The 14021-nt window shown below is 39.4% G+C and overlaps 1 protein-coding gene across 1 annotated transcript in view; it reads right to left on the reverse strand.

The window, feature by feature from the left end:
* The window catches only part of SVEP1 (sushi, von Willebrand factor type A, EGF and pentraxin domain containing 1), a 114757-nt gene that overhangs the window by 60095 nt on the left and 40641 nt on the right, over positions 1-14021 (reverse strand). The window contains exons 6-12 of the mRNA XM_054287487.1: positions 11041-11220; positions 6618-6815; positions 4172-4290; positions 2814-2943; positions 2069-2176; positions 1715-1846; positions 245-439 (exon numbers count right to left, since the gene is read on the reverse strand). Of these exons, the coding sequence (XP_054143462.1) occupies positions 245-439; positions 1715-1846; positions 2069-2176; positions 2814-2943; positions 4172-4290; positions 6618-6815; positions 11041-11220 (1062 nt within the window). The remainder of the gene's footprint in view (positions 1-244; positions 440-1714; positions 1847-2068; positions 2177-2813; positions 2944-4171; positions 4291-6617; positions 6816-11040; positions 11221-14021) is intronic.

Consider the following 14021-nt stretch of genomic DNA (forward strand, 5'->3'; position numbering starts at 1 on the left):
TTTTGTGACTCCTGGAATTGAAATTCACTGCTACTTTTGTGATTTAGACAGCTTCTGAAAAAACATATTTACAGACTTCCAAACATTATTTCACCATCTTTGTAACAATTCAGAGGCAGACGACAGAGTATATTTGTTATATAAATAAATAGAAGTCAGATTTTCTAAAATATTTTCAATTGCTTTCTCATTAAATTTAGTGTTTCATGAGTTGCAAATCCATTCTAATAACAGTAAGACTTACAAGAGCAGCTAGGCCACTCTGGAGAATAAGGTGGCTTCCAGAGACCATCATCATATGCACAATAGTAGTTTTCACTTGTTCCTTCTGAAAGGCTGTAACCCTCTGCACAGTGCAATGTGCAATTAACTCCTGCTTCATCTGATGTGCATACAAAATCACCATTCACAGGCTCAAAGGAAACATCACAGGGAGAACCTATGAAAAGTACAAAGATTTATATATTGATTAATGTGGTGAAATAAGTGATCCTGCATGAAAACAGCACTGATAGGATTTCCAAAAGTACCTAGTATTGATTTGATCTTGCCTCTGTTGAAGTTTGTGGAAGCATTATTTGCTATATCCATAAAGTCAGGATCAGGCTACTGCTAAATAATTCTCAAATTCTGCTATTGCAATCAGAAAACCAGAAACATGAAGACTTAAAAAAACCTTATACATATGAAAAACTATTTACTAAAATAATTTAAAACATCAATCTAAGTTTTCACATAAACTTTATACAATGAATTCTAGTAAAGTATACTACATCTTGAATTCTGAAATTAAACATTAAACATTCTGGACCCTCACAATAACATATGAGTTCATTAGAATCATCTTAGGATACCCTCATGACCTCAGTTATGATTCATGTTTCAGGCCAGCTGTGAAGGAAGCTGTGAATGTCTGTAGAAACTATGTCACAAACAGGGAACCACAAAAAGTCTGAGATGCTATAGACCTTGGAACAATGCCAGTTCTAAGCACTGGTGGTTCTTGCTGAGCTTTAGAGCAAATCAGAGACTAGCACATTCATCTTCAACTCACCTTTCCTGAAAGCTATACCAAAATTCCTGTCTGCATGATTTTAAATTCTCTCTTCACTAACAGATATTTTTATACAGATGTCCAACTGAGACACAGAAAGTAGAAAGCAGATATAAAGTAGATTTTTCATTCTTAATATAATTTATGTGCCAAATGATTTCTTTGATTTTTAATGAAAGAGGGAACTATGGGGAAGAGATGTCTATGCAATAAACAAAATGCAGTAGTATATCTAAAGGCATATTCCAAAATCTAAAGAGTGTTTTATTATCTGCTGCTGCATTATACTTACATCGGTATTTGCATGTAATTAGAGAAAAATTGGTAGAAAATTCCTTTCAACTGCACATTTGAAGCAAGATTTAAGTAACACCTATTAATACATTTAAATGGGTTTGCAAAAACTGTAAGTTTTACTGCTTAATGAATCATAATTTCAATGCTTTTATACGTAATTTGAATTTACAGTACCAAATTCACTGCTGTGCTGATTCAGTCGTAGATAATTTATTTGTTGGTACTGGCAAATATTTTGACTGCCTTCAAGTTACCTCAATACAAAATGGGAATAACTAAATGAGGAGGTGGAGCAGTCTTGCATCCTTCATGATATTCAGGTAAACAACACCAGGTCTTGGCCAGAATTTGAAGACAACACACCTTTGATGACAATGTGGATCTCACATGTCCTGTTGTTGCCAGAAGGATCCACAGCTGTGTACTGGACTATTGTCTCTCCTTTGGGGAAGAGATCTCCAGGTGCATGACTCCTAGTGATGGCCAGTGGACCACCTAGAAGAGTTGAAAGATGACCTAAAGCATCGGTAAGGAGAAGTGTTCCTCACACCCAACTCTGACAAATGGAAAAGGAAATGGCAGCAAATCTTCCCAATTATTTAACAATAACTAAGAAAAAGGAACCTCAGCAAATCTCAAACTCCAAGGGATCAAGGGCAAACAGGAGCTCTCTGGCCTTCCACTGTCTCATGTATATTTTGGGGACCACTGTCTCACCTGAATTGTCCGAAAATTCTGGTTCTTCCCATGTCACTGAGTAGTCATTCTCTGCTGCTTGCACGGGTGGTGGTGATCTGCACCTGTCAACAACAGGAGGTTCTGCATCTGCAGAATTTGAAAGGATGGCATGACATTAGCTTGCAGAACTACTGCCAGACTCAAATAGCATCTCTAATCAGAACGGCAGCTTTAATTTCATATTGAAGATACAACAAAGGTGCATATGTGGAAGTTGCTGCAATTGGAAGATGCTGAGTGAATTATTCTACTGAATTTGTGGTTTCTGCAGTGTTTGCCTTCTCTGGAGCAAACCTTGGACTACCTGCAGGACACCTGAATAACACAACTGTCTTACAGAAATACTTGAATAAGGATTTGCATCAGTGCAATATGTGTGAACTTTGGAAACTTTGTTGGAGTCTTTCAAGAATTAAATAGAGATTCATGATGACGGCAATAACTGACAATGCAATAATGCATTTAATAAACCAGGGTGAGGAGAAATCTTAACAGTCAGAAAGAACAGCAGAATACAATGCACCCCAAACTGAACACTGCAAGCAGTGACTGGACATATGCAAAGCCTTTATGGAGATGCAAAGCCTTTATGAACATGACAATATTCCTTTGCTTATAGCTGCACACATGAAGGCCAGTGACTCACAGTCTCTTTCTGCACAAATAAGAAGGCTTCAGCTATGATAGACAGCCTTCCTTTCCAGTGATTTTTACCAGCACTTACCAATAACCTTGACATTGAATGTGCATCTTGCTTCATTGCCTGACTTATCAGTTGCTGTGTAAGTAATGTCAACTTCGCCAATTGGGAGAAGAAATGGTGGTATGAAAGCTGGGGTAACATGAACTGAGACCTGTTACAGGAAAACACTAATTATTTAAAAGCCAAAGCTAGTTACTAATCATAATATTCATGTTTTAAAGAGTGGACAGATAGTATCCTTCAATGTCAAGCCTGTTCATTCTGAATGCAAATAGCCCCTCAAAGTAATGAGGACACACAACAGAATGCTCTATGCCCCTTCTTGAATCTGCCTTCCTTACATCAACATGGATTTCCCTAGTCAGGATCTTGACCCTGACCTGGTGCAGATTACAGCACTGTGCATTAAGAAAATTCCACACTGACCCTTGTTTGTCAAATGAAGGCACACTATGTCACTATGCCCAGAACCTGTTTGTCTGCTGACAGTTCTCCAGCTGCAAGGGCAGCAGACCTGGGAGAGGAGTGGAGCAGACAGTGGTGGGCCATAAGAACTTATATGTCCAGTTTTAATCTATGTACCTGCATGAGTCAATAGCCACCGATGCTTCAGTATGGCACTTGGCTTGTACAGTTCAGTGAATGACTCTGTGACAGCAGAGCTGTAGTACCTGACCATAGCTATGCCATAGAAAATAATGTCTGAACTTAAATCTCTTTTACTGAGATAGCTCAGTTTCCTAGTGAAAAAAACTTCCCGCATTAAAAGCTCACACAGACTTGCTGCTCTTCTGCTGACTCCTGATAAAGCATACAGCTGCTGTAACTTGATCATGCCTGAGCCTGTAGGGAATGTTGCTCTTTATGAAACAGCTCTGGAGCAAGCTTTCCTGGTAACTCAATTTCCAGACACCCTGACAGGCATAGTAGCCAATGGCCACATTTCTGAACCCTGCACAGGAAAATCAGATTTCTCTTTCTCACCCAGGAAGCTGAAATTGGTTTTTACTTATCACAGTGTGTACTTGTTAGCCCTTTAGAATAATGAACTGGTTTACTTCCTTCTGAGACGAGTTTATTAAACTTCTTCACATTCTAAGTGCTCATTTTTAAGGCAGCTGTCTTCATATTATAAACAAGAGCACATTCTTTCTTTTGACCACATAAATTAACCATATGAGGTTTTATGCACTGATACTCCATGCAGTGTTCTGTGACTGTATAAATCTAATTGAGACAGAAAACGCTGAATTCTCAAGACACAAACTTTCTAAGAGATTTTTCTTCTGCTTATCAGAAGAAAGAAATTCTAGTAGATCATAAAATTATTGAAATCAGACAGATTGCCTCCAGTTAAATAGATACAGATTTTGACTTGCCTCTTCACCAGAGTTATCCTTCGCTGTTGGTACCTGCCAGCTGATATTAGCAGAGTTATGATGTTCCAGAGTCACAGTCTCAATATTGTCTGGGCAGTGAATCTGAGGCGCTTCAATATCTAAACCAGAAAAAGACAATCTGGTTTTATATGAGGCACTACAGAAGTAAAACCTTATAATCATTCTTTTTTGTACTGCCTTTTTTGTAAAATTTATGTCTCTACCCATTTATAATTCTTTCCTAGAGATTCACACACGCACAGTAAATTCTCCTGTGGAAAGGACTGATTTCTGCTGTATTTTTGTTTATTACTGACTACAACGCTATTCTACATAGAACTAAATACCAAATAATAAATAAGAATCATTTTGTTTCTTTTATTACCCATCCCTTCCTTTTCCATCCATTTCCTTTCCCTGCCCACACACAGGACACACACAGATGAAAACACTTAGTTTCTGATAGTCAGCAACGAAAAAAACCTGAAAGTAGTTGTGACATGATATAGATACTATAAACAAGACAATAGTGACTCAAATTCTCTGGAGCATGCTGTGGAATTGACTTAAATGTGACAGTGTCAAGAATTCAGACAGCAGTTGCTGGAAATGTTCCTTAATAAACTCCTGTTACAAGGTATTATGTGGGGCAAATGGAGTCTTCTTGTGACATGTGACAATGCCAGATGGCTCCAGAGGACTGGTGGTACTATATGGGTAACACCACCACCAACATCTACACCTCAAGTTTCTCTGACAAACTTGAAGTACTTCTCCAGTTCCTTGGCACAGGGCCCCCCAAAACATTGTGGTCAGGTTTTTTTATTGCTGTAGTGCTTGATAAATGGTCTCTAGAATCATAAGACAGGGATACATTTGGCTCTGAACTCATCTATGCCCAAGAGGCTTTAAAACAACTCAGAACTGATATAACTTATATTTTTATTATGCAATAGTTCCAGTAAAAACATAACTTGGGCAATTAAATTACATAATTAAGAAGGCAAAGCAGTAAATATGTGGGATTTTGCCTTCCTTTGAACTCATTCAAATGAAAATTTCATTAGAAATGCACTCTTATAAATAACTACCACTTATGGTTCACACTCCCTTGACCACAGCCTTCAGGCTGGGGCAAATTCCACTTGAAAGTGAAATTCTCTAAAAAGGGTAATAATAAATAAGTCAGAAAGAAAATGGCTCTTTTGAACGGGCCAAATATGTTGGCAGCAAAACAGAAAAAGACAATAACAAGAATGTAAGCAATTGAAACACAACTGTTCATTTTTATTCAAAAAGAATAAGCTTCATAGTTTCTCAGTGCCTCCTACATTAGGGGTTTATGCACTGGTAGTACCTAAAAGCTTGAACCCAAGCCATGCTGTTTTATCTTGATCTAAACACTTCAGCTTGTCCTGGGATTCCATCAAATATTAAAAACTGTGGTTTGGCCCAGGTTTACACAAGAGATTCAGAAAAACAATGTGGTACATCACAAAATGGGAAGCAGTATGTTTAAAGAGAGAGAGAAAAATCTTCCTGGCCTGTACAGAGGAAAAAAAGCCTCAGTTTCTGTAGCGACCTGGCATGACCACTGGCGTGACTGTTTGCTGTGCTGTTCCAGCACCCAGGGGCTGGCCAGGGCCACAGTTTGGGGGGAAAGAAATAATTCTCAGAGCACGATAGTTCACAAAGAGGTGAAGAGCACATTCCCAGAGAAACTCCTGTTTTTATCCTACTATAATCCAAAGCCAGACCCTTTCCAGTTCAGTTATGGCTGTGTGTAAGGTGTAAGGGAATAAATAACCTAGCACCTCTAGAAGAGGGGGGTAAATATGGCAGAACCATACTGAAATGCATGCCACCTTCTCCTGACCAGCTTTACACTCTGTGCCAGCCACTGCACTTGGTGTTAATGAATTCTGACCTTAACTCTTGTGCATTGTTGCTTGGGGCATGTCAACAGCTGTAGCCACTCAAAAGACAACTAAAATGAGCTTTTCTCTATAGTCTTTCTATCAGCCACACCTTACACAACCTTTACAGTGTTTATATAAACTTGTGCTAAATCATAAGTTTATTTTATTATTACTTTATTAGAAGTTTGCGTTCCACTTTGAATATCTTCAAGCTATGAGCTTTCACCTCCACTTTGAAATTTGAAATTTACCTCAGGCAGCTTCCTAACAAATGAGAGATGGAGCCTAGGAGAGAAACTTGATGATGAACACTACAAGATCACACTCAAGGGATCTCTGAACTCCACATTTTTATTACAAACTACAATTAAATCTGACAGGCAAGCTGTAAAGGTACAGGCTATACTTCCTGCACACTGTGCAAGTTGTGCTTCCCCCACTCCAAGCCAGTTCTCACTCAGTTATTTGCTGTGCGCTTCCCCTCAATTCTGCACTCGTGTATACACAGACATGATTTTGTGCTCTACCTTTACACAGAGCCTCCTGGATGTTTGCACTCCATCTCCCAAATGAAATGCACCTTATTTCTTCTCTAGCTCCAGACAAGATGAATCCCTGGGGACAGCTCAGCTGGCACACAGTCCCAGAAATGGCAGGCTCCAGCCCACATCTGGGAGGGAGAACTGTCACACCTGCTGGTTTCTGGAGGATGGGACAACGCTTTTCTGCAAGACAGCAGCAGAACATGACTCATAACTGACATACACAAAGTACACATTCAGAAAACCTGCAAATAACATCATATGGAAAATTAGTGGGAACAAAAAATACACAGTCTTTTCAAGAGTCTGTAGGGGTGTGAGTGCACCAAACATTACAAGCTGATGAAACTTTGCTACTTGACTTTCAGTTATGACTGAAGTAAACAGCAGCCAGTTTATCAGTTCTTCTATTTCTTGCTCATGCTCTTCACTGAAACCAAAACATGATAATTTTCATGCAGATCCACTATATCTTACTCTATAGATTTGCCTTTTTAAAAATTTCTTCTTCTTCTCCTTACAACTTCATCTTTTATGGTTGCTTTGCAGTTGCATTTCTTTGCTTCCATGAAAACTAGACCATAGCAGGAGAGAGGGCATTGAAGAGGACCTGTAGCTTTCTACATCTTCTATACTCTATCTTGAAATAGGAAAGGGAGAAGAAGAAGGATATTCTGCCATGAACTCTTTATAGGCTAGGGACATGACACATGATTTTGCTTACTGCATTCCAAACCAAATTAAATTGGACTTGGTCTTGTCTGTGTTCAAAACAGCTGGAAAGACTCAGGGTAATCATAGGAAGCAGCTGAGCTCTGTAAAATCAGGGAGGGTCGATGGTTGCTTAAAGGTTTTAAAGGAAGTTTTGAACTACTCCATTAATAAGGTTCACTACAAATCCTGAAGACAGTTTGCATCAAAGCAAAAACCACCATGTGTTTAAACAGGTTCACAAAAGCTTTGTTTCATTCTTAAGTTGTTGTTTTTAGGAATGTTATTTTTACTTCAAATATGGAGACATTAACAAAGGGGCAAAAAGGGACTATCTCATGAATGCAGTTTGCACACTTTCTGTACTGTTTCTTAGAACAGTTAATAGGCAAACACACAAGAAAAATGCTCCCTTATTCAGAGCCAATGAGAAGACCTGTAACTCTTTATAACTTGTCAGTGTAGAAATCAGACAGGTCTTTACACCAAGAGAACACAAAAACCAACCCAACCCAGCTACACAGAGGGCAAGTTCTACTGAGCTCGTAGCAATGGTTTAACGACACAAAAGTGATTCACATTCAAAATACTTCACATTCCTTTTCTCTCCTCTCCTTTCCCAAAGCAAGTAACTGAAAACTGATTTTTATGCATAAAAGAAATTTAAAGATTCTAAGCATTCTGTGTATTTTCTGAAATTTAAACCCTCAATGCTGAAATGTTAAAAGCCCAAGCAATTAACAACTGCACTTCATTTCAATGGGATGCACAGGGCACAAACACTTCCAACTCATTTCTATAGCTCAGGGAGACACTGCTGGCTCTGCAAGGTGGAACAACTCCATCAGGGAAAAAACCCCAAACCTTAAGTTTAGGTTGCTTACGACATGAAGGTAATTGACAAGCAGCAAAAAGATAACAAATTTTAAAAACAGTATTTGTAGAGGGAAGCTAAAAGCATTAAAATGTATATTACTCTGGGAACAAGTAGAGAAACTGAAACATGTAAGCATGAAAAGCAGAGGAAGTTGCAGCTCTCAGGGAAGCAAAAACAGCTGGGCCTCTTGCTTGATATACATCCAGCTATAGTAGAAAAATCCAACTACAGCACAATCCTAAAATGTCTGACAAAAATCAAAATAAAATTTGGTGTATCTAGCAAAAGGGAATTTCTTTTAAGACAGGTTTTTACCAGGAAAAGCAACTACAATAATGTTGTTTAGATTTTTTATCTGTGCTCAACTCCAGAATTTGAGCAAGCTGATCCAAAAGTCTGGAATTCATTAAGGGTAGAGGGATTTCAATGACATTAGTCATATTGGTAGGGAATTAATAGAGGAGTATTTCTAAGGAGACACAAGAACCTGCTTTCACCTGCAAGCACCTGTGATGAAACATAACATTGTATTGTAATTTTCAACATCAAAAGGAACTTGGCAAATAAGAAGATTACAAAGCAAATCATGCCTCCTTCCTTCAATCCTTTGCCAAGATTGCTGCAGGAAGTAAAACTGGCCAGCAGCAGTTAGGAGTTTAAATTAGCAGCTCTTCCAACGCTAGATGGCATCAACACCCTGGATGTCATTTGTATTTTTACTTCACTAAACCTTGAACAAAGAAAGGAGAAAAGCATCTTGCAAAATTTATTTATTTAAAAGTGATTGATATTAAACTTATGCAGATGGGTAGGAAACAAAAGAACATGACTATGGAGCTTTCCCAGTTTTGTTTTTTTTCTCCCCGAACTGGACAAATGACCAAGCTTTCCTTTTTTAGCAGATATCTTGTTTGTCAGACACCGATAAAATACATGTAGCCTCCTCAGAAGTAGCTAATTTTTAACAATATCTTTAAAGAAAAAGACAAAAATTTTAAACTTGTGTGATATCCAAACTTGTATTACCTTCCAGTCTCTTAGAAAGAGATGCATGACAATAGATCTCACAGAAGTGACTGTAAACAATCCAGGAAATGTTATGTTTTGTGGCAGTGTCAGTTTTGGTTACACATGGCTCTGCTACAGTCTCAGTGAACTAACTTGCAAATATGGCAAACTTTGCACTGATGAGCAATCAAACCCAAAATCAGCTACAAGGATACCCTGAGTCCAAGAAGTGTTTCAAGGTAACAGACTGAAGAAAACTCCATTTCAGTTTTCTAACAGAAGGATATGAAATTAATAAATTATCAATTGCAAATGCCTAAATAAAGCAGGATTTCCAGTACCTTTTATATAGCAGACTGTAAATAATAGTTCGCAGCTATTTGGACTAAAAATTAACAGATAATACATCCATGACAATGATGATATTCAGAAAATGGGTACAAAGGGCAGCTTCAACCTTCAAGAGGAGTATACAATATCAGTGTTCTGATTTACATTTCTCCCTGAATAAAACTCCACACATGAATATTGAACCAGAATTTCAGCAAGCTTGTTCTAAACACCAGTCACAAGAAGCAGCAGAGATGCTTCCTAGCTAACACTCTTTCCTTTCTGACGGTCAAAGGTAACTTTCTCACTAAATTTTTCAGACTCAGCAAAAAAGATATTGCCATGGATAATCCAGGAATGGAGGCAATATTGCATGGTGTGAAGAAATCTTCTGATAGAAAGTAGAGCTGGATTTTATTAATCAAAATGCTAAGCGAGGAAGGATGAATTCAACTGATGAATATAGTTAATCTTCTAATTATAATATCCCAACCGGATTTCAGGGTCCCTTCTTTTTGAAGTTAATTGAAGTTTTTCCACTGATTTTAACAGAAGAAAGATTAGGATCTCTTAGCAAACTGTCTTGTTAAATTATTTCTTGTGGATTATTTTCATAATTTCAGAGAATGTACTTGCAGTTAGAAATTTATGCTTGTCTCATACAGGTCCACATTTTTAAGACTGCAATAAAACAGTAAAGAAATAGCCCGAGGTTCAAGTGAAGTCACCCTACCGGCACTGCATTTACTGGATCCAGGTGACATATACTTCACCCTAACTTTAGTCAGCACTGGATCAACTTTTGTATTGGTGGACTTCAGACTTTCCCTCCCGCTTCAGTCTATGCTTAGAAGTGTTTCATCATCTTCCTTTCCAAAGTTAATTCAATACCTGTCACTAGTCCTACACAGATGATTTTGAAATATATAGTCCTTTATTTTTTGGAACACAATACATATACCTACGTATCTCTGCACAGCTGGTGTGATCTCTGAATCCTGATGGTGCTTGGCTCTTAACTTGTGCAAACTCTCTTTCCTTGCTGTGAGTCCAGCACAAATGACAACAGCTGCACCTTTAGTCAGCACTCACAGTGCCTGGATAACATAAGCTAGTCCTTGTCTGCATGTCAACTTTTGTTTTATGATGGTAACTCAAACTGCTGGTTGATCATATTTAATCCCTAGACCTACAGCTTCTATGTTTCTTGCAACACACTGTGTGACAGTGTCTGACACTAACGAGATCCAACAGCCTTTCAGTAATCAGCCCTCCACTGTATTTAAATGATAATCTGTCCACTTTCTCCATTTTCTCCTTTGCCCTTCCCCAACTTCTAAGATGTGTATAAAACATCCATTGACAAATTCTCATTTATGTCTTAGCTTCACCAGTTATTAAAACATGAAGAATTTCTCACCTGTGATAACATGTCAGAAAAGGCTGCACTCTAACACAGACAGAGTTAGATCAGATACCTACCCACACACTTTGGCTCCTTTGAATCCCACTGAGAGGTTCCCTGGCAGGTGAGTTTGCTGTTTCCTTCAATTTCATAGCCCTCATTGCAGATCACAAAACATACTGTCTTGTAGGAAATATCAGCTGTTGAACAGTTAATGTGTCCGTTTTGAGGAGACCGAAGTCTGGGACATGTTCGAACTGCGAAGGGGAAAAAACATCAGTTCACTCTCAGCAGCACTGAGGATCAGTGGAGTTACACTATGCCCAGTTTTCAGATAGGTAGGAGAGATACTGTTGTACATTAGTTACAGTAGTTTGTATGAATTTAGGGAATAGAGCTAGTAGAGAGTAGATTTTTTCAAAGGCTTGATACCTTCCTCTTCCTAAAACACAGAACGTATGCACATGCTTCCAAGCTCACTTAAGTATTGACAGAAGTTCAAACTAACAAACTAACTGTGCATCTGGTACACAGTGTGCAGCCTGAGCTGGTAATGCCTATTGGCCTCCAACACAGGGCAGCTGCAGGCAAATGGCACCCTGTGAAAAAGTGTGTGCTCTTGGGAGTTTCTAGTCTCCAACAACGTCTGAGAACTTTTGGGGGATTTCGAACTGGCAGGCTGGTAGGGGCTGAGTACACACCAGGAACAGGCTAAGAGCTTATGAACAGGTTAGATGACAGTGTCCAGTACTCAGGAATTTTCTCAGGCACTCTGGACTGTATTCATAGAACACAGACATGTGAAGACCCCAGCAAATCAGAAGAGAAGATGTTCAACATGCTGGAGGAGACAGAGAGAGAAGGAAAGAGTACAAGCTGTTTATATGGCTTGTATAGCAGGTCCACAAGAGACGAAAAGGAACAAATCAGGTTGTTGCTGATACAAAAGAGACCCTTTCATGTGTCAGGCATGGAGACATCCTGGCTCTACTCAGCTCAGAGCCTTTCCCCCTGTAACATCTTGCAAACACTGAAAGCAGTGTGATTCCAAGGAGAGTGCAGTCCTGTGTAGGATGTGTATGCAGACAGGGAAGCAGGGAAGTGAAGAGAGATTGTCTTATGGTTTTACTACTGAAGCCTGATGCTCCAATACAGCACAAAGCTGCTCTGTAATTAAGATTGATCCCAGAAGATCTGAATGATTGTAGTAAGAAAAATGTAGCAATGGTATGACCTGGGTTTATGTTCTTTGTTTCAATGTCATAACCCAAGACTTTATAGTAGGACCTATTATCTCTGTACTGTCTTTTCAGTGCAGTTCCTTTTCAGCTAGGAGGTCATGCTCCAGTATTTGTGTCTTTGATCCCCTCCAGACAAAACTCCGAAATACATGTGCACCACCTGGCCTTTGGGTCCCTCAAGGAGCTAAGCTATGTACACCTGCTGTCTGGAGATGAGCATGTGATGATGATGATGATGATACACCAATAGCCTGCTACTGGCTTTCCAACACGAGTGGAAAACTCTGATCAAAAACTGAAAACTGACCACAGCTGAAGTTGGCAGATACAGTCCAGTATGTTCAAAAGAGGGATAAACACAAAGGAGGACAGATGGTGTTATGCCCAAAAATATAACCAAGACTGCAGTTCCCTAAACTCACAGAATGGCTACGGTTCGAAGGGGCTACTGGAGCATTTCTAGTCCAACCTCTCTGCTCTTCATTGGTCATTCTAGAGCACATTGTACAGGGTTGTGTCCAGACAGCTTCGAGTATCTCTGCTGAGGGAGACTCTGCAGCCTCTCTGGCGGGCCTGTTACAGTGCTCAAGTCACTCTCCCTGTAAAGAAGTTCTTCCTTCTACTCAGGTGGAACTTGCTGTGCATCAGTTTCTGCCTGTTGAGTCTTGTTCTATTGCTTGGCACCACCAAGAGCCTGGCTCCCTCCTCTTCAGGTACTTATATACATTGATAGGATCCCCTCTCAGTCTTCTCCAGGCTAAACAGGCCCAGCTCTCCCAGCCTCTCATCCCTTCCTCACAAGAGGAGCTCTGTTCTCATTTGATTGTTTCCCACAGCTTCTGTTTACCTTATTGGCAGGAGGGCAACCTCTGGTGATGGGTGCTTTCAGAGAGTTGCTTCTCTGCTGTGATTTGGGAAGCTGATTTTACCAATTAACCTAATCTTGCTACTGCCAGGTAGGAGGCAAAACAGGATCTCCTCTATAAATGCACTCAAAGAGAAACCAACTTGGCAACCTCTCCTTTCTCCATCAATTGCTTACTCTGCACACAAGTGGACACCACTAGACACCTCAAACTAATTAATAGGCATATAGGCTGAATGCTGCCTCAAATGCAAGCCAGCTCTATAATTACCACTAACTGCACAGCCTCTGAAAACTACAAACAACACATGTAAAATAATGTCTTTTTAAAAAAAACAGACAGCTATGGTGGCACCTAAGTGGAAAAAAAGTAGCAAAACCTCTGTATATGGGATAAGAAAGAAGGAAAAGAAGACATACAAACGTACCTAATATGTCTTTATGTTACTACTGTCTCACATTACTCTCTGAAGGTATTACTACTTTTGTGCTTGCATATGCACAGGCATTCTTTAGGAAGTGTATTTAAAAACAGCCTTGAAACGCTCATTTGTGAGGCACTCGGAGCTTCAGAGTAGCTTTATAATATGCTGTATCTTAACTCTAATAGGGGGAGTAAGAAAAACATATTTACAGCTGAAACTCAAATGCTTTATCCACAAGAAAGGAGGCTTGCTGTTAAAAAAGAAAGTAGGCTTGCTCTTCTAGAGAAGTAGAAATACCCAATCTGCAGTAAAAAGAAGCAAATTCTACCAAACTCTACTACTTAGGAAGCCGGAATGAATTAATAGCGGTGAGGAGGCTCTTGTCAATGTTCACGGGCCTACAGAGGAGGCAGTTCCTTCACTACCTGCTGTCCAGCCATTTCTTCTGGAAGGACTACACAGCTGGAGTGCTCTTGCCTCCTCACATGTTTCAGTGTTCATGCTTACTCAGTGTCTCAGCACGGCTC

This window comes from Melozone crissalis, unplaced genomic scaffold, assembly GCF_028551555.1.
Source record: "Melozone crissalis strain CALT ecotype California unplaced genomic scaffold, PUWL_Pcris_2 ptg000005l_1, whole genome shotgun sequence".
NCBI lineage: Eukaryota > Metazoa > Chordata > Aves > Passeriformes > Passerellidae > Melozone > Melozone crissalis.